This window comes from Aspergillus bombycis, assembly GCF_001792695.1.
Source record: "Aspergillus bombycis strain NRRL26010 chromosome Unknown contig00058, whole genome shotgun sequence".
In the NCBI taxonomy this organism is placed as follows: Eukaryota; Fungi; Ascomycota; class Eurotiomycetes; order Eurotiales; family Aspergillaceae; genus Aspergillus; species Aspergillus bombycis.
In genome coordinates this window covers 68581-88595 of record NW_019170060.1, presented here as the reverse complement: position 1 = coordinate 88595, position 20015 = coordinate 68581, and the positions used below count along the sequence as shown (strand labels likewise).

The following is a 20015-nucleotide window of genomic DNA, read 5'->3' as shown; positions in this document are numbered from 1 at the left end:
CCGCCTAACTCGGTTGAATGGCGACAGACCAAATTCCATACTCCACGGAAACTGTAGTATCCTTAATCCATAATCATGTTGGCATTCTCAGATAGTCGTACAATTCTTGTATGCTATTGTTAACATGTAGCGGAATCGTGTCAGAAGTTAATCAATGTGGATATCGTAAGAGTATAGTACTGCTCTACAGAGTATCCAAGAGGGATATACATACTTGTGTCTGTCTCAGTATATATATACAACCAAGGCTTAGATCTCGATTTAGTATAGCACCACCAACACACCCGACTCCCAGCCTCTAAAAAAAAAAATAAAAACGAAAGAAACAGAAAGAAAAGTAAATTAATTCAGAGAGGATAAACCGTTAACCAGAGTTCCATAGCTTAGCATCGACTACCATTTCCACGGTCCCTATCCGCGCCCGTTGCGGCACGGTGCGGGTTCTGGAAAGGGGTTCTGGAAGGGGGTTCTGGAAGGGTGTACACGTTAACTGAGATAACTAGTGGAGCGGACCCTTCATGTCTAGAGTACATTCTCGGAGCAGCCTCCTCCCCAGTTCCAAGAGAACTGAAGCGCTAAAGTGATCATCCTGGGTATTCTTGCCGCTTTACAACTGTCTTTTGAGGTAGATCGGTTTGTTGGCGTGCGACAGCCGCTGGACCTGATGCTCCATCACTGATCGACATCCTCCCAATGCTCACGCCTTTGGCGAGGTTCAGCTTTCGATACAGTGTGCAGATGCTAGATCTTCCGGATTCCGGCATCCCAATGGTAGTTTCCCAAGTGAATACATTATGTTGAATGGATGATGCGGATATTGTCAAATGGAGAGCATGGAGCCTTTCAAGGGTGCAAGTACTACATAGAGGACTGCCTGTGATGTGATACACAGTGTGAAATCATGTGGATGCAGAACATTAGTTTCGCGGTATTTCGTTCGACCCTGGTAAGTTTCCAATGAGGGATGGGATGTTCCTGAGAGATCCCGATGGCCTCTATATTTAGACAGTGACGTGGGCAAATTGGGTACTGCGTACTGTTACTATATATTGTGAACGTTTTGTATGTTTCTATTTTAGCACGACAATCATGACGGGTGTACTCCGTACGTTTTTCGTACTTTGCCTAAGACACCTTCATATTATCTCTGTTCCTTTAAATCCAGACGACGAGGAAATTCACCCGAAAATGATGGACCCAAAGAAGGAAAAGCGAGGCGGAAAAGTCCGTTGATGCCTGAGGTGTGAACCGCCGCCGTGTCTTCGAGTTTTCATTACTCAGGAAATCCACCCACGGATCTTGAGTGCATCCAATCACCACCACTGTGGAAACAAAGGTCCACTGGACAGTCCAATAACATGCTAGATCGGTCTGGGGATTTCCGACTGGTGGAAATCCCTGGATATCCGATTTTGTGGACTTGGATCCGCTAAGCTTTCCCACTCTTTTTGCTACCGCCGCGGTTTGAATCAGTACTCCGATGCACGTTTCGGCCAGATATGCCGCTGCCAAATGACAGTCCAGTCTCCGATGTACTGGGAGCACCATCCCCATAACCCTTTCAACTGGCCGCGTTGGAAGAAATGGATGTCGATGCTAACGTCATGTTGGGTCACCTTCATTGTCGGGTTGAACGCCACGTCTATCACCACCGCAGCCGACGCAATATCCGCCGAATTCCATTTGGCCAATGGAATATTTGAATATAACTTTTTTGCTGTTACGGCATGGAACGCTGCGGCTGCATTTGTCCCACTAGTGACGCTCCCATTAATGGAGACTTATGGCATGAAGTTGGGCTTTTTGGTACCAAATTCTCTGTTCATACGTTTCAGCACCAAGTACTAATAGCATTGTAGGCAGCATATGGTCTCTTCACGATCTTTCTGATCCCACAGGCCTTGGCCCAAAATTTCGCCACGCTTGTTGTTTGCCGGGCTATGGCTGGCGCCTTCGGAGGAACGTTGCAAAATTGCGCAGATGGAATAGCGTCGAATCTATTCCTGCATCACCAAGAACGGGTCTTCCCTCTAACCTTGTATACATTCGCCTTGTTATTTGGGGTGACAATGGGGCCTGTTCTGGGTGCAGTTGCGGAGCCATTAGGGTGGCGATGGTAAGTAACATCCTTTGCCCAATAGGGAACTGCAGCTGAGCAGACAGGATATTCTGGATTGAGTTGATTATATACGGCGCGTTCACTCCGGTTGTTCTCTTTTGTATGAAGGAAACCCGAGGCCCATTACTTCGTGTGAAGCTGATGCCTGACGAGGCTTCGCCGGGGGTGTCAGACGATAGCGAGACCCTGGGAACGTTTAAGGAAACTATAGCCCGATCAGCTGTTCTTCTTGCAACCGAGCCAACCATTACCTCCTTTACATTGTGGTCCGCATTTGCGTTTGGCCTGGTCTTCATTTCCACCCAGTCAATCCCCCTCGTCTTCAGTGACACTTATGGCTGGCCATCGTACACCGATGGTGTAGTCCAGGCTGCCATAGGCATTGGTCAAGTCATTGGCCTCGTCGCATGCACTCTACAAAACCGAGTTTACACCCGAAGTGCTTCATACAACCCGGACAGCCTTGGAATCCCAATTCCTGAGTATATCCTGCATCTTTCCATTCCCAGCACAGCCTTTGCGCTAGCAGGTGGCCTCTTTATGTACGGTTGGGGTATATACCAGTCCCACTGGATCGTTCTGGCTGTGGCCCTGGCTCTGATCGGATATGCAAGTATGGTCATTGTCACCGCGGTTAGTATCTATATCACGGATTCCTATGCCGGCTATGCAGCCAGTGCTATCGCGGCTGTCGCATTCGGAGAGAACATCTTCGCAGCGTTCTTGCCATTAGCAGCTAAGCCAATGTATGTTCGGCTGGGCTATCAATGGGCGAGCAGTCTACTAGCTTTTGTGGCGCTGGCGCTGACTCTAGCACCGGTGGTCTTACTATGGAAGGGAAGAACTATCCGAGCGAAGAGCGTTGCAATCAAAAAGATGTCGCATTCCCATTTTTAAATATCATCTTCCACCACCGGACTCTTCTACCACCGGACTGATCGATCTAATGTATAAAAGGTCACATGCGGATGGCCTTCTGCCTGTTAAGCCAGTGACTGTTACTTCATTCTTCGCACTTCATGTAAATAGTTAAATCCCCAAAATAATCGGCCGGGTCTTTTAGTTGTGCCTGCGCATAATGTTTGATCATCCGACGCACGCGTCCAGAGTCAGGATCAGTGGTGAAGGGGCTAACAACGTATTAATACACTCTCTTCAAGCTGGGGAGTATCCAACCTACCATGTCCAACCGACCGTTCCATTCTTCTCTGTGCGCTTGACCCAGCATTTATCCTTCTCGGATGGAGTCACAGTGTTCCATATCATTGCAGCAGGCCAGTGAAGGTCGGCAACGATCTGTTTGACCGGGACATTGGGGCTCACGGAAAAGACTAGCGTGTGCTCATCAACTTGAAGGAATCCCTTTGGGTCTTCTAATGGGGTGATCCCGATGCTTCTGAGAAACTCCTGATCGACCTCGTCGTAAACTGGATCCTGCGCATAACACTTGATCTCCTGACTGTTGTTCAGGCCTCTCTTGGCCAACGACGCCGCCATCGTCTCTACCGCAGCATGTTGCGTATGGGCCCGCGTACAGTGGTAGCCGCACAGCCTTCCGAGGGAGCCAAGACCGAAGCAAACTATCTTCCGAATATTTGCCGTGGTCTTCAGAGTGGCCAGATGGTGTTCTAGATTTTGACGACCAGGACTCTCCAGCCATATCTGGCGCTGTCTGACAAACGCTCCCCGAATGGCCTCGAACGTACTTCCACTTGGGCCTGAGGAGCGCATGTACCCGATAGTGACCGGGGCATGATCGCTGCGTAGGACGAACTCCGGACAGAATGGAGTGGGACAGCTCAGGTAGTGGATGCTTTGGTAGTTGATCCGATAGGTGTTGCTATCTCTGTCGGTTAGCCTTCATGGCCTGAGTGGTGCACCGTGGCAGGGCTTACGCGAAATCCGTGCACCAATTGGGGACTTTAAGGCTGTAGACCTGGGGCACGTCATCGAAGTCTGGAATGCATACTTCCTCCTTCCCTTCGTCGATTTGGCGGCTGAGGTCTTCTAGCAGACGACGGGGGAAGAGGGGCTTTCCTGTCCGATATAACTGACTGATGTGTCTGAGCCTCTCTAGTATCTTGAGGGTGGTGTCCTCGTCCAGACCCAGCTCTTGAACTTTGTGGAAGTCGGCCATGGTCTGCCGCAGTTCACGCTTGGCGTGGTTGTTGGAACGGACAGAAAGGTGAAGCTAAGAGAAAGCGACCGAGGCAATGGCCAAATCCCGAGTGATGGTGATCAGCCGTCACTGGTGATGGTTGATTGATTATATAGTTAGCCCAGGTGAATACGACCCAAACCCTGCTTACAAGCCTATGCTTGACATCTCGACCCCATGATGGGTGAACTCCCGATTTCCAAAAGGTGAGGAGACCGTCGGACCAGTCCAACCAGTTAAACCTGATAGTGTTTATTTTCCCCTTCAGCTCGCATGTGTCTAATGGCATCGCATGGGCCTTCAGGCTGTGGCTCCAAAGACCCAACACGTTGGTACGCGTCTCAAGTGCTGATTGGATTGCAGGCCCACGAAAAGACTATTAATATTAGCCGCTGTTGGTCTATTTAATGGAAGTCGGCAATCCCAAATTAAAATATTACGTGAGTTGGATACTATATTCGGCAATTAATAGGATATTTTTATCCCCGACGCTAAGAGTTGTCTGCATACATTAATTAGGGGCCATTTCGGTCCGCCTACTAGTACATGCATCGTGCATATGGTTTGTTACTATATCGGAATCCCAACGCCAGAGTGATAGAACATCCTCACGACGAGGTATCCAAGACCACGTTTGCCATAGTGCCAACACTCCACCATGCTCCGATTGCTCTGTTGGTCTCTTCAGTTGCGGAGCCAGCGAATCCTCCGAATTCACCAACAGGCAACTACCCCCCGACCCTCTACGATTGACAGACCTGAACCTAATCCGGGATGCGTTGGCAGATGACAAACCGGGATACCCTCCTCCTGCCAGATAGCGCTTTTGGCAGTCCCTTCTGCAGGACAGCTTTCCGTAAGTGACAGTTACCGAGGAATCTTCACGTCAATGGCATCTGGCGACGATGTCACCATCCTGCATCCTACCTTAGCAGCCTCTAGGATGCCATTCCTGCACTGTTCATGGCCAACTATTATGCGCCTGCTCTGGTAGATTTGGCGTGCCAGGATCTGCCACCCGATGTCATGTATCGTACTAACGGGAATCCTTCGAACATTCCATTTCGCCCCCTTGCCCGCCAAGATGCAAGTCGCGTGCGCCAACCGCCTTCCTTCTGTCTTCCATCGTGGTTCCGCTGACAAAAGTAGGCCATACCGCTAGGTGCTCCGCCTATGAGAGAGGAGCCTTCCCCCACCCATTCAATGCTCAGCATGGATCTGCATGAGTGTACTCGATCCAGCAACCACTAAGATTGGACAGTCCTTGTCTAACTTCATTGCCACCCAACATTGACTAACGGGCTGGACCGCTGGAAACAACTTCCTTGACGATCCGTCGGCGGCACAGACAGCGTGGATAGGTACCGTCAGACGGCTACTGAAGCGTCATACGTGGGTCGTGAGTAAAGATACCATGTGGCTGATTTCGAGCTTCGTTAAGGGTTTCCATTTCGGGACCACTCTTGGCTATTTCTTCACTCCCTGGACCCCACGTAACACTGGCAACATAATATCAGAGGTATAGAGTCAGACCGGAGGATTTGGGGCCCTCCCTGATGGGATTGTCAGCGGCTGTAAAAGTCCAATCGTGCGCCTAGATGACGGCCCAGATAGGTTATGATTGCAAGGCCCCATCTGCTGGGCTTACGCCATTATTCTATTCGAAGTGGCATAGACCCACGTGGACGACTTAGACTATAGCCTGTAATAGTGAGACCATTAATCTCCCGAATATGCTCACATATCACTATGATACCTGGCACGAACGAATTGGGACTGGCGATGCTTTCCATCATCTTGGCGCAGCCGTTACGCTTTGTGGACCGTTGGTGGCTGGCCTGGTGACTGATGGAAACTACCTCGTCTGGGCTAGTGATGTGCGAAGGTGTCTCGAACGCCAGGGAAGAGAAAGTTTTATTGTTCATATGGGTGACATAGGGGTATTACGCAGGTGCGTTTCATGTACCTTCAGATTCTTCCCATTCTGTATCCGTGACATATGCTACTATCCTGCCTGGAGGTTCTGTGTATTAAAGCGAGGGAGGCATGTACCTACTAGGTATCTCATGTGGATTGTTGTAGGTACCTTACCTAAGAGGGCTTGATTGTCTAGTTGAACCGGGGCAAGTCAGCTACGGGACAACGCGGTCCTTTCATTGCGCGTTTAAAAGGAGACGTTAGAAGTCTCTGGAAAGAGCCAATGCAGTACATGGGCGCTGTGATAGTGCATGAAGAGCCCTTGGAGTTCAGTATATTGACTCCGAACCAAATTATGGATAGGGTTGGAATGGATATAGCGTGTCATTCCTCTGCACATGATTGTTTACTTGAATGTTTGATGCACCAAAGATGGCTACTACTAAGTAGCTAGGCTGACTGCATCTCCGCAGCGATTAGGCGCCTTCAGCATTGCCCAATGGACCGTTCATCAATCCTCCTGCGCAGTGTAGCGATCTGCTCAGGCCCAGCCCGACAACATCCACCCATTACCACACCCTCCCAGGCACCCTCAGGCAGTCCCCGTACCACATCCCAGTAGATCTCGTCCCACGGGCGTGTTTCTTTCCCCGTGTCCGTTGCGACCCATGTCTTCGTGACAGGGTCGTACTTCTCTCCATTAGTGCCATCGGGATACAACACCAGCCAGGGTCTTCCGGTCACGCTGTCCCACTCGTCGACGTAGCCCTTTGTTCCCAGCTCGTGCAGGTTACGCAACTCGTCCTGCATGATCGAGACGATCCGCCCAACATTCCCAATGCGGGTGCAATTGACTCCGATTCCCCATGGCCGGGGGAGATTGACGCCCGTCTCTCCCTCCGCTGTGCCAACAGCTGCACGTACCCATGCGCGCACATCCGCCTCATCGACCTCCTCCTCTGGAAAGACTCCACAAATCCACCATGGCTTCTTCCGTCCTACTGCCCATTGGCTCTTCTCCGGATTGGACCCCTGACCTTGATACATGTCTGCCAGCACATCCGACATGGCCCCACGGATGGCCCTCGCCTCATCGGCCCTCCTGACTGTCTCAAACGCAATGTATTCGAAGTTGTCCCACGAGCCCGTCTCGTCCACGAACACGCACAGTCGCCGAGCATGCCACTCGCGCAGCTTCGATTCTGAATTCATCTCGTCCGGGTATAGACCCGTATACTCCGCCCCGACAGGGGACATGGTCGCACCGTAAGGGCCCAGCGATAGTGCGACCTTCACCGTCCTCCCCGACGCCGATCCAGCGCGTCGCGCAAGCGGGATCGCTGAGCGCATATAGCGCGCTGCATCCTCGGGCGTGTAACGAGCGTTCGTAAGTGTGAATCCCTCAAAGCTCGTTTGATACGTAGCGGTTAGGACGATGTCGGCGCCGGCTGTCGCAAAGGCGTTGTGGACTTCTTCGAGAGTGGAGGGCGAGGAAATTAGCAGGTGAGCGGACCAGAGGGGCGTTTCGGCCGTGAAGGTGATGTTGTGGGGAGGGTCGCCGAGCGTGGTGCCGAGACCACCGTCGAGGAGGAGGATTGGGAGTGGTCTCGTCGTCATGTTATTTTTTTTTTTGGTGTCAGAGGAGATTTAGTTGTTGAGGGGGTGTGAGTGATTTCGCACGTCGGTTGATGGATCAGAGATGTGGGGTTTACTTGATGCCATTTCATTCATTTTCTCTTATCGATAACCACTTCCCGCATGCAGCAGCCATCGTGCCAAACAATCCATATGCTCCTCCTACTCCTACCTGGCCTGATTTACTACCAGGCAATCCATTTCTTCGCTTCTTCTAATCCGATATCCCTGACTTCGTCCACCAGAAATTGCATTCTTTCCGACTCCATTCGTCATCCACCATCTGCGCCGCAATTCCTACGCCACTTCCGCCGGCACGCTCATCATTTCCCTCGCCCAACACCATGATCCGACCTGAGGAAGATGCATCATACGTCTCCCAGATAGGACGGTCTCCATAGGCACCGCCGATGGTGTTCGGGTGCCCCGATACAATGAATGAGGTCAAGTACGCATGCAAGGTACCCGCCATATTCTCCTGGTTCTCGGAGATGGCACGCACCTCGGGGTTGAAAGTCTCATATGCCATTTGATCGCCATGGTTCGCGCCACCTTGCACCGTCTTATTGAGTGCCCAGCGATAGAGGAAGATCGGAGGCTCCTGACCCGCCGAGGCAAACTTCGCTGTCTGGCGCACCGGACAGGCGTACGCGTAGTGCCCGTATGCGGCCTCGACGCGTTTGTATTGAGGTCCGACCGATAGAACTCTTGTGTCGACATAGGGCGACGAGGCATCCTTGGCTGGATCGGGGTAGAGCTTGTCGATTGTATTGATGTCTGACGCGGAGTATGCGGGGAGGAGGGTTCGGAAGAACTCGGCGAACTCTTCTGACCGGGACATGGTTGGGGGCACGTAGTATGTTCCTTCGTTGGTGTTGAATCCCGTCAGGATCGGCATTTGGTTCCATTTGCCGGATTTCCAGGCGTCAATGGGTCGTTGCTTGATGAGGTCTCCGTCGATGACGGGTTGGAAGGCCCATCGCACGGAGGGATTGTAGCGGTCGAACACCGTGAAGGAGGCATTGGTGATGGCGGACTCGGGCTGGCTGCGTAGGCAGTCCATTACCTCCTGGCGAGGTGCATCCTTGCAGCCGGCCTCTTCGACAAAGTGACGGAATTGGTCCTCGTGGAGGCGAGCGTCGTAAGAATGGACCGCCCGGGAGGTTGCAGCGCCAGACTCGATTATGGCACGGTGGAAGAGGGTGTGACCGAGGTCATAGTTCATGATATGGTGCGCGATCTGACACTCAGCAGTTGCTTTCGAGGAAGAGGAAGAGGAGGGGACATACCGAATGGGCACCAGCAGAGAGTCCAAACAATGTCACCTGGGAGGGATCCCCTCCGAAGGCTTCGATATTATCCTGCACCCATTTGAATAAGAGGATCTGATCGTGCAGACCTAGGTTCAGGATACCCTCTTCGGCTGTTGTGGTGGAAGGGAGAAAGCCGAGGGCGCCAATCCTATCCTCGTTCAGTCATGGTGATCTGATTGCTGATAGCCATGGGGAGAGCTCACCGGTAATTAAAAGTAACTCCGATAAAGGGTTGCTCGGACCAACCAACCATCGAGGCCGTGTTATGCATGGACGCTATCATGGTTAGCTTCTCTGATTTGCCAGATTGCCAGATGCTTACATGTTCCCCGATTATACGCGCCGCCATGTACGTACACAGCGACGGGTAGTTTGCCATGGACGCCATGCGGTCGGAAAACGTTGACGGTCAGACAATCTTCGCTGTTTCCGCTGTCGCCTTTGATTGGTAGCAGTTGTTTGCCAGGGCATCTGTTTCGTTAGTTGGCCTCCTCGGTTCTTCGGACGATCCAGTTTCGTACCTTGGTCCAAATCGAGTCGTTTCTATGATACCCTCTGAAGGGCCAATTGGTTCAGCGCGACGAAACCGTCTCTCACCAATTGGCGGTAGTGCATATCGGATGCCCCGGAAAGCGTCGACGGGGTGCTTGAGTGTGTCTCGCACTGTGGTACCTACAACCGTTCCCTGGGGCAGTGTGATGCGAGGTCGACTATCGAGAATTACATTCTGTATTGAGACCGGAAGCCATGAGACGTATGGTTGAATCTGCGGTGAATTGGTTAATGGAAATGCCTTCTGCTGGAGAACGAGCCAAGCAAGGATAGGCAGCAGGGCCAAGCGAAACAGTCCGTGAATACTCGACATGATGGCTGAACAGAGACAACCCGACTTTTGCTATCGAATACACTTTCTTTATCAACGGCGCGGCGACCAGTTTTGAATGCCGAACAAGTGATTCCCCACATTTTCTCCGCTTTATCGATTGCGATATCCTCGTCTTTATCTCGGACGCAGCCCGAATGCCAAGCATGCTAGTCGTTGCTTCCCCCCCCCTCAATTGGCTCGAGATAGCGCCTATGATGCTCTCTAGCATTATGACAGCCGGCCAGTTCCCCGCGAAGGATGTCTTATCGCTGGTCCGGTGATCTATCGCAGGGTGCTGATATCCTCGCGTCTCTCGGTTTGACTTCGACCACGCCTGGAGCGGGAGGGGATTTCCGGTTTCGATGTCATTGTAGGAGAGATTACACCCATCGGGTGGCGTAGCTATCATGCGAGTCTATAAAACCTCCGCCGGAAGACAAGTCCAGTCCTGGCCCTGCGTATCCAGATAGCAATTGAATCAAGTCTTTAAACATGACATTCTTACCCAAACGCGACGAAACCAAAGAGAAAGCTATCATAGAAGCTACCGCTAAAGATGACGTGGAAATTGGCCAAATGGCCTCGCTGGACGAGGGCGAGCTATTCCTGCAAGAGCATGGTGTTACCAACACCCAACTACAAGAGTTGCTCAATGACTCGGAGAGATCCAGCAAGTTAAGAAGAAAGGTCGACTTGATGGTTCTTCCCCTGCTTTGTGGCACATACGTGCTACAGTACATCGACAAGCAGGTATGCTCCCTCGTACTGAATAGATGCTACCATGATAACATGTTAGCTAGGCCCTTGCGTATAGCGCTGTATTCGATCTGTTCACAGACGCCAACATTAACAGCAATCAGTATAGCTGGCTAGTCAGTATCTTCTACTTTGGTATGTTTCCAAAGCATAAGCAACAGTCCTGGTGAATATATACTAACTAACCTGTCAGGATACCTCTTCTGGGAATACCCGGCCAGTCATCTTGCCCAACGGCTGCCGACCGGAACCGTGATATCGTCATTCGTGTATGATACTTCCCTCCATGTTCTGTGCCAATGCTGATTGTATAGGCTTGCCTGGGGATCGATTTTGATGATCACGGCCTCCTGTAACAACTTCACCGGGTTGGGAATCACCCGTTTCTTCTTGGGCTGTTTCGAGGGTATGTTAACTACATGTCCAACTGCGACCTGATTCCTGTCTGACCTCACAGCCCCAATCACCCCATGCTTTATGATGATCGTTGGGATGTGGTATACACGCCAGGAACAGCCCTTCCGTGCGGGATGCTTCTACTGCTGCAATGGCGTTGGTTCCATGGTAAGACTATTCACACCATGTGGGCACAGATAGCTGACCAGATTAGCTCGGCGGGCTCATCACATTCGCCATCGGCCAAATCAAGACCTTCCCAGTCTGGCGAACAGTCTTCCTGATCTGCGGTGGAGTAACAGTGATCTGGGGAGGAATTCTGATGCTCTTCCTGCCCAACAGCGTGCTATCCGCAAAACGATTCTCTGTTGAAGAAAAGATACTGCTCGTGGGCAGAGGAAAGCAAAACCAGACAGTAAGCATCGCGTACCAAAACCTCAATGATCGAAGACTAAAATACACCAGGGAATCCTCAACCGCTCAGTGAAATGGTATCAAATCCGTGAAGCCTTCATCGACCCCCAAGTCTGGCTCCTATTCCTCTTCACTCTCCTCAACGAAACCATCAACGGCGGCACGGCAAATGTACACTACACCCCTCCCTCAATCAAATGAACCAAGTTCATACTAACACACACATAATACAGTTCGGGAAACTAATTATCAAAGGCCTCGTCTCAAGCCCCCTCCTAACAACAGCCCTCGGCATTCCCCAAGGCGCCTTCCAAGTCTTCTTCATCCTCTCCGGCGCCTACCTCTCCACCCGCTTCAAGAACATCCGCACCATAATCATGATGCTCTACCTCATCCCCACAATCATCGGAATCAGTCTCCTCTGGAAACTTCCCCGAACAAACCGCTACGGCGTCTTGTTCGGCTACTATATTGTCCGTTCCCCAGCCTTTCCCTTCCCAAAATAATACCAGATACAGATAAGTACTAACGAATAGAATAGCTCGGCTCCTACGTCTCCTCCCTCGTCCTCTCCCTGCAGATGCCCTCCAGTAACATGGGCGGCTACACCAAACGCGTAACAGCCACCGCCTTCGTCTTCCTCGCCTACTGCATCGGGAATATCATCGGTCCGCACGCTTTTCTCGCCAAGGAGGCACCGATCTACCAAACAGGGTGCAAATTGGTTCTGGCCTGTGCCTTGTGTCAGGTAGCCTGTGCGGCCTGTTTAAGGGTTCTCTTGGTTAGGAGGAATAAGAGGAGGGAGGAGCAAATGCGATCGGATCCTGCTGGGCAGGTAGCAGATGGAGATGTCATGGCTGATTTGACGGATTTTGAGGTATGTACTCTTTTTCCTTTCTTCTCGTTCTTGGTTGAGTGAGCTGCTGATTGGTGGGTTGGTAGAATCCGAGGTTTCGGTACGTTCTGTGAATGGCCTATATGTGGTGGAATCTGTAGTTATGCTTGGGTAAATAATACAGTTATCTTTATAATTACTCTCGGTATAGTAGAGAAGAAGTATCTATTGGCCGTCTAAATCATCTGATATGTACACGGGCGACACATAACAAACAACCAGGAAGAAGAAAAAGTACACAAAGAAACCAACTCAGAAGTAGAAGAGAAGAAAGTATCAAACAAATTCTAAAACCATGTGCAATCATTCTCCAATAAATTTAACCGTCATATCGTTGTTCCCGGTCACCTCAGTTTGAGTCAGCACTTTATTGTTCTGCTTCAGCTCAATAATCTCTCCCCCATCCAATCCATACGTAGCCTTCCCGGCTTGAGCCTGCGCACCGCTGAACTTGACCTCCCCGAAGTTCGCCATGACAACCATGGAATCGCCAGACTGGAAGTCCTCCACGATCCACTCCGCATTCTGGCCCGCCAGCGTCGCCGTCGGCGCAGGAGCAGTCACAGCCTGCGATACCGTCTGGCCCGTGGATTTATTCTCGATGATCGCGATACCCTCACTCGGGGAAGTAGCCCGAACGGTCGAGACAATCGTATCGCCTTCGTTCACGTCGATGCCCGGGAAGTTGGTCGCATAGGCCGGGTACCATTCGAACCAGGCGTGATTTTCTTGATTGGGGTCGGAGTAGAAGTCCACGCCGGCTTGCAGGATAGCCCCCGCGTAGGTGTCGCCGTCGATGCCGACCCAGACGGAACCGGCCTGTACTCCATTTTGGTTGGCGACGTCCGTCGACGTGGGGATTGTGAATGTGGCGGTGACGGCCGTGTAGGGGCCTTCGGGAGGTGCTTGCTCGCGCACCACTCCGGCCCAGTTGTTGCTGTATTGGACGGAGGCGCCGGCTACCCGCGCTTCGGAGTCCGTGGCGGAGCTTGGCCTTGTAACGGGAGGGTTAGGTGATCCAGCGATCGGTGGCGCATGCGTTGGGCGAGAGTGCTGCCCGGGGCGGCGAGGGCTCCGCTGATGAGGGCGGCGGTCAGATAGGCGTATGTGGGCTTCATGGTGTATGGTGAGGTCGTTTGATCAAGGGGAGATGATTGTTTCGTGCGTAGGAGCTGTGGATAAACAAGTTACTGGACAGAGAAGCCCGGTACAAAGAGCTAGTCTTATAGCTGGGTACTTTGGGATGATTTCGGCCGGATTGGGCAATCTGGGCCGCTGGATTATCTCCTGATCTCGAACTGCACGAGGCATAGCCATCGGATCGGGTTGTGGGGAATTATGGCACATGGGGGTTTCGCATCTGTCGCTTCAGCTTCCCGTGTGCCTGCTTTAGGCAAGTTTGCAGCGGCCGAGACTATGTGCCAGGCAAACAAACATTAAGAAATTAAGCATAGATCAGCCACCTGATCTACGCGGCTCGGGTTTCGTTGGTCGAGTTCGATCCGAGCAGTGTAGATCCTCATCTATTGGCGCAATTATTCCTTATGGATGTGGCCTGGGACATGATTCTGGACGATCATTGCTTGCCAATAGGCATCACAGTTGCCGCCAACGGAAGCGTATTGGCAGCATCGAACTTAAATCCTGTCATAGAGGTGTAGGGAGAGCTCAAGCGAAGCCACGCCGAGTCTGACACATACGGCTTCAGGGCCCAGGCATGTCAGCACGCAATGAAATATCAAGTGAAAGTGACGCAATGTTGTGTACACGTCCAATCACTGGGAAGGCACAAAGCTGTTATTATTAGCAGCGACACATTTGGAGAATGCCATTCGCTCGGTAACAAGTCGGACGGACAATGAGGGATAGTGCGCATTCCTCAGCTCCGCATTCCAGCCACTGGTGTGCCCATGACGCTAGTATCAACGAACTCGCCAGCTGGAATGCCCCTTGTCCGCGTGGTTACCGCAAGCAATGATCCGCTGGCTGGAGACGGTTAAATCCACGCGTCCCCAGACTCCCTCTCTCTTTGGTACGGACCTTGCCGCGGGTGGTCGGCTTACTATCCCAACTTGTGTGATCAGGGTTTGGAAGAGTTGCTCTAAAGAAGGTTCGGTAAAATAATGTTTGTCGTCATACTCCCACGTAAACGGTGTAGGTTTCGCGGTAGGTTTATAAAAGCCAGGTCAGTCTGCCAAGGCGCCGAGGAAGGGCTCTTGACCACGCTGGCGACATGCATGACGGCTGGAAGCAGTAAGCAAGATCCACCGTCTTATGAGCGAAGAGCACATGCCCCACAATGAGGATTTCCAAAGAAGCGCGAGCTAAACAACTAAATGGCAAACCACCGTGGATGCCGGAACAGTGATCCCGTGACATCCATGATTGCCCTCCAACGCCGCCATCTGATTACATAGGAAGCGTGCGCATCTCCTCCAATGTCCAATACTTTCGCATATTCTCCGCGCCAAGGGTCCGAACCTCTTCATCCAGATGCGTCCACAAAACTTCCCCAAAAGCGTCCATTAGTCGTTTCACCTCTGTCAGTTCAAGGTCTTCCTCTCCGGACCGGCATTTCTCTAAGTACTGTTCAAGTTCGTCCAATCCACGGTGTATCTTCTTATGTTGTGCCAATAGCGTCTTCTTCTGTCGGAACTCTGGCATCTTGCGAGCTAACACAGGGAACACATGCTCTTCTTCAATACTGTGGTGGAAGTCAAGCTGAGAGCAGAACTGCAGTCCCGTAAGTATCAGTTGCCTGGGCTTGAGTCCACCAGGCCGCTTCCCATTGGTATCACATGCGTTCTGGAGATCCTTCCAAGATAGGCGAAAGTGGTTATGCTGGTGCCGTTAGTAACGATCGGCCATTATTGTTTGATAAAGAACTCAGTTTCTATTAACAGGCACGGAAGGACACATACAAATTGGTCCATCTGTGCCGCCATTCGATTATACACGCCAAAGTCTTTTACGGACAGAGGTGGTAACTTCTGTTCTTCACTCCCACCCTCACTGGGGGCCGCAGCAGACTCGTTCTTTTGGGTCATTGTTGTCGTATGCAGGCGGGGTGAAGACGAAGATAAGCGACGGACTGCAGGTACTGCTCTGACAGCTTTCCAGATCGGGCTCGGGAGACGTAGGAGCATTTGACAAATTTAAGAGACCACCAGCCCTGGTTGAAAGAGACCCAAATCAGAGAACAATTGTTTTAGAGAATGATACTAAGCAAAACGCAGATTATAGTCAGCATTAGAAATCCATTGCCGAAGCCTCAAACAAATCAGGAATCGGCAATTTGTCCGCAGACGCTAACTTGATTTAGCTCGCCGCCGTCCACCTCGGGACTAGCGTGCACCGTGCGCAAAGGCAAGTCGGAGGAAATCCCGTGATTCGTTCCAGACACCCACTTCGGCAGGTGACATCACCGATCAGTGAGTCGCGTTAGGGTTGAATTAGTAGTTAGTGATTCAACTTTGGATTATTAATTCAATGGGAAAAGCTAGAGATATGAAAAGGCTCCTCGCTTATTGTAGTTGTGGGAAATCGTTTAGGAAACGAGTTTCACAAAATCTTCTCGTTCTATACTAGGCTATATCTATCTCACCTTCATCAAAATGTCGTTGCGCGGGAAAAATGTGGTTCTTGTATGTCGATTCTGCGTATGACAAAAAATGTTGCCTCATGCTAAGGATAATTAGACAGGTGCCTCCATGGGCATTGGGGAAGCCATCGCTTCTGCTCTGGCTGAGGCTGGGGCAAATGTGATCCTGTTCTCGCGCTCTGAGGTAAATCATTAATATTCCAGACCTCAGGCAGGCCAGCTAACGTTATGCATGCAGAGCAAGCTGGCACAGCTTAAAGAAAAGCTGTCGGCAACATCTGAAGTGAAAGTCACATACAGAACTGTGGACGTTGGGGATTATGCCAGCGTCGAAGCAGCGGTGTCCTCTGCAAGTGCAGAGATGGGCGATATCGATGTTCTCATCAACAACGTGAGTTCCCAAGGCCCACTTCATATTGAACCGCTATGTAACACGGATCGTACAGGCGGGTCTTGCCCTTGGTGCTCCGAGCCCATTCCCAGAGTTGAAAGTCTCAGACATCGTAACGATGAACAACACCAACATCAATGGGTACATGTTCATGGCTCATGCTGTACTGAACCACTCAATGCTCCGGCGGAAAACAGGGACGATTTTAAACATTACCTCGGTCACAGGCTTGGAGGTCCCGCCATTTCCAGGCGAAGCCGTATATCATGCCAACAAGGCGTGCCAAGAGGCGTTTACAAACGCTTTGCGGAATGAGCTGAGCGGCACAGATATACGCGTGCTCGCACTGCGACCGGGATGTGTCGCGACAAATTTCCATTCGTTGCGTGTGGGTCATGACAAGGAGATGTATGATTCATTCTTTGAAGGATTTGAGTATGTGTTAGCTCCTATCGGTTGTTTTGGGGCGGTACTTACTCGAATATGACTAGGCCACTCGTTGCTCCAGACATTGCACAGGCAGCCGTCTATATGCTCCAACAGCCACCGAATCTATCCGTAAAGGCCTTGGATATTGTCCCTTCAGGTACGTTCTTGACATCATATCGACAATCTATTGATTTCTTGGGGATCTAATGTTGCTATACAGCACAACGCTCGTTGAATGTTTTTGACCGATCGTGGAACGAGCGGAGAAACGGCCAATGAATAGAGGATGGTAGATAAATACCAACCTTCACAAATATATAGAATTCCTCGACTGAAGACAAAATACGATCACGAGCTAGTATCGAACGTATGCGCGAAATAAATCATAATTGTATAAATCCTCCATAGTATTTGGTTATTTAGCGAGACCATTGAAGGCAAAATCATTGAGATTGGGAGGTGTTATCTGAACCAGGAAACCCAAGTCCTCGCCTTCTGAGAAGTAAAAGGGCAGTGTAGTCAGACAGCTAATCCTGCATGAAGACTTGGTCTTGGCAATGGGCCACTGTTTCACATATTCCCAGTCCAATCTGATTGCCTGTCATATGTTGGGGGGACCCACCTGGTCCATCATCCGGCGACTCCGCCTCATTAAGGAGTTGACTCTCTGTATGGAGTAGGGTTGTGCTTCTCACATGGGCTTATCTTCTGCGTCACGATGCCGCCTCGAAGATCCCATAAGAAGTCACGCACTGGCTGTCTACAGTGTAAAAAGAGACGAGTAAAGGTGAGCCAAATCTCGGTAATTCATTCTAGTTCAACTGTTTCATCTTCACGTTCAAATTCTCTTTCTTCATGTTTGTTCATGTGGCATTCTCTGTGCCTTTATTTTTCGTTTCCCAAGGGGCTTCACAACCTCGGCAGTAACACTCCACATTAACATGGAGTAATTGATGATGCGTATCACATTGAATTCGAACTACGACCGTCACCTTAGGTTGTATCGAAACAGAATAACTGCTATATGGGGTTGAAATGCCGAATCTGTTGCACATAACATCGATACCAATGTCGTGTATCTGAGCCCTATCTAACAACCCCCCCGTAGTGTGACGAGCGAGGCCCCCCTTGCAAAAACTGCACCACGCGGGGGATAGAATGCGCCTATTCCAGCACACCCGCTGTGGCTCGCCTGCCCGACACATTGTCAGCGAGCCCTAGCTCTCCGCAGGTGTCTCTAAGCCCAAACGACATACCCAGTCAATCACCGACAGTCACTACACACTATGATCTACGCTCATTAGAGCTGATGCACAAATTCTCAACGGAGACCTATTATAGTCTGTCCAGCGATGCATTGCACCACCGTGTTTGGCAGACCACCATGCCTCGCAAGGCACTGGAATATGACTTCCTCTTAGACGGCATCCTGTCAATTGCATCATTGCACACGGCTGCCACTAAAGGACCCCTAGAAGCACGCTCCTACATCGACACGGCACTGGAATACCAAAACCGAGCATTGACGCCCTTCCGACATGCTCTTAACAACATCTCGCCGGCGAACTGTGACGCCATCTATGCCTACTCGCTTATCACCATCGCGAGTCGTATAGCAATGCCCCATCTAGCCATTGGAGATAATGAAGGCCCGAACATGATTGAAAATATTCTGCACGTCTTCGAGTTACTCCAAGGTACCACTGAGATCTCAAAGATGACTCGTGCATGGTCGGCGCAGAGCTCTTTCCCCACAGCTGGGGATTACTGGGCCCCAGCAGCCAAGCGTCTGGATAGCGAAACCGAAGAGGCCTTCACCCGTTTAACCGCGATAAACAACCAAAAGAATAGCACTCTGCCCGAGGCGCATCGTATTACGGACGAGGCGATAGACCTGCTACGACGCTGCTTTTGCCGGTACAGCACGACGAAAGATCCCGGCTCGGTCGTTACTTGGTTAGCGGTGGTGAACAGGCGATTTGTTGATACGCTCAGGGGTCTTGAGCCTCTTTCGTTGCTTATTTTGGGGCACTGGGGGGTTTTGCTCGGTCAGCTTGATGGGAAGATATGGTGGGCTTCGAACTCGGGCAGAGCGTTGGTCACCGATATCTTGGGTGTTGGTGGGAGGGGTGATGTTGAGTATGGGGACGCTTGGATGTGGCCGAAGAGGCAGTTGTGTTTATGATGATGTTTTAGGGTATAGATTTCACATTGGAGGATTGCGACTGTTCCAATGGCTTGTTTATGGTCGTTTATAGGTCATTTCGTCTGTTCGTGGAGCCATACATTGCCCTGTCTCTGAGGTTCCCCAAGTTTGGGGTGTAACTTAAGAGGGGGTGATCTTGGCCATACGGATGGTAGTACATAATCATCGTGGACATAATCACATTCGAAGAGTATATAGAATAACAGCATTTGCAAATATTACCAGATATCCATAGCTACTCTCCCATTAAGTAGTATATTGCCTGTGGTTCGGACATTGCAAGGGCTTCATGACGCGGTAGTTGAAGTACTGTTGCCACAAGCCAACGTTGACACAATACCTTACTGCGAAAGAAAGCATTAGGAGTTTAATAAGGACAAAAAGACAAGGAGAAGACAAGCAAGAATGAACACCACCCAAAGATATAAACTCCATCGGCAAAGCCGATATCGTCGGTAAGCTGCCGATACCATCGGTACGCCCCCGATGAACTCTACAATGCATATAAGATTCCACCATTCTTGTGCTCGTAATTGTCTATCACTTAAGTCTCCACTGAACTGCCACCGTTAGCACTGTTTCAACTTGACACAAGAGATGAGGCTGTGTCGCCCTTACATCAGCTCGGCGTGAAACCCGGCAGTGCAAAGTCTTATAGTACAATTTCTTCCAGTTGCTTGGGAACGAAATCTGCTCTAACACACCAAGAACCAATTGGCCAATGATGTTTTGTTTCCTGCAGTGACGGGATGTTCAACCCACCCAGGCCACTTGGGGTAGTGGTTCTGACCAGCGACGTCCGTTGCACAGATGATAATCCCAATATCTATCCAGGGGGGATTGACCATCGCGAATCAAGAGGATCAGCAGGACCAAATAATCATGTTTTCTCAACCAGAAAATCCACGAGGACTGTGATA

The 20015-nt window shown here is 50.8% G+C and overlaps 8 protein-coding genes across 8 annotated transcripts; 4 read left to right on the top strand and 4 right to left on the bottom strand.

Moving 5' to 3' along the window:
• Nucleotides 1-1512: 1512 nt before the first annotated feature.
• ABOM_007714 (MFS multidrug transporter) lies at nt 1513-3016 on the top strand (the record flags this gene model as incomplete). Its single annotated transcript, XM_022534843.1, has 3 exons — nt 1513-1806; nt 1860-2116; nt 2164-3016. 3 exons carry the CDS (start codon nt 1513-1515, stop codon nt 3014-3016), a joined length of 1404 nt encoding a protein of 467 aa, XP_022387983.1.
• A 106-nt stretch (nt 3017-3122) lies between these two features.
• Nucleotides 3123-4310, bottom strand: ABOM_007713 (SRR1 family protein; the record flags this gene model as incomplete). Its single annotated transcript, XM_022534842.1, has 3 exons — nt 3123-3249; nt 3300-3959; nt 4015-4310. Coding segments are annotated over 3 exons (1083 nt in total), but the record flags the coding sequence as incomplete, so codon positions are not given.
• A 2370-nt stretch (nt 4311-6680) lies between these two features.
• On the bottom strand, nt 6681-9395 carry ABOM_007712 (extracellular lipase; the record flags this gene model as incomplete). The annotated part of the gene is made up of 4 exons (XM_022534841.1): nt 6681-7800; nt 8063-9069; nt 9119-9290; nt 9346-9395. 4 exons carry the CDS (start codon nt 9393-9395, stop codon nt 6681-6683), a joined length of 2349 nt encoding a protein of 782 aa, XP_022387977.1.
• A 1104-nt stretch (nt 9396-10499) lies between these two features.
• ABOM_007711 (putative MFS transporter) lies at nt 10500-12542 on the top strand (the record flags this gene model as incomplete). Its single annotated transcript, XM_022534840.1, has 10 exons — nt 10500-10757; nt 10808-10898; nt 10957-11032; nt 11078-11169; nt 11221-11327; nt 11374-11574; nt 11625-11744; nt 11807-12046; nt 12115-12450; nt 12516-12542. The coding sequence occupies 10 exons, from the start codon at nt 10500-10502 to the stop codon at nt 12540-12542; spliced, it is 1548 nt and encodes a 515-aa protein (XP_022387980.1).
• A 229-nt stretch (nt 12543-12771) lies between these two features.
• On the bottom strand, nt 12772-13828 carry ABOM_007710 (A4/G1 family peptidase; the record flags this gene model as incomplete). Its single annotated transcript, XM_022534839.1, has 2 exons — nt 12772-13545; nt 13814-13828. The coding sequence occupies 2 exons, from the start codon at nt 13826-13828 to the stop codon at nt 12772-12774; spliced, it is 789 nt and encodes a 262-aa protein (XP_022387979.1).
• A 1049-nt stretch (nt 13829-14877) lies between these two features.
• ABOM_007709 (hemerythrin domain-containing protein) lies at nt 14878-15614 on the bottom strand (the record flags this gene model as incomplete). Its single annotated transcript, XM_022534838.1, has 2 exons — nt 14878-15309; nt 15390-15614. The coding sequence occupies 2 exons, from the start codon at nt 15612-15614 to the stop codon at nt 14878-14880; spliced, it is 657 nt and encodes a 218-aa protein (XP_022387939.1).
• A 468-nt stretch (nt 15615-16082) lies between these two features.
• ABOM_007708 (SDR family oxidoreductase) lies at nt 16083-17168 on the top strand (the record flags this gene model as incomplete). Its single annotated transcript, XM_022534837.1, has 6 exons — nt 16083-16112; nt 16167-16253; nt 16308-16460; nt 16516-16895; nt 16952-17046; nt 17110-17168. 6 exons carry the CDS (start codon nt 16083-16085, stop codon nt 17166-17168), a joined length of 804 nt encoding a protein of 267 aa, XP_022387940.1.
• Nucleotides 17169-18273: 1105 nt separating this feature from the next.
• Nucleotides 18274-19074, top strand: ABOM_007707 (C6 transcription factor; the record flags this gene model as incomplete). Its single annotated transcript, XM_022534836.1, has 1 exon — nt 18274-19074. One exon carries the CDS (start codon nt 18274-18276, stop codon nt 19072-19074), a length of 801 nt encoding a protein of 266 aa, XP_022387943.1.
• Between the last annotated feature and the right edge of the window lie 941 nt (nt 19075-20015).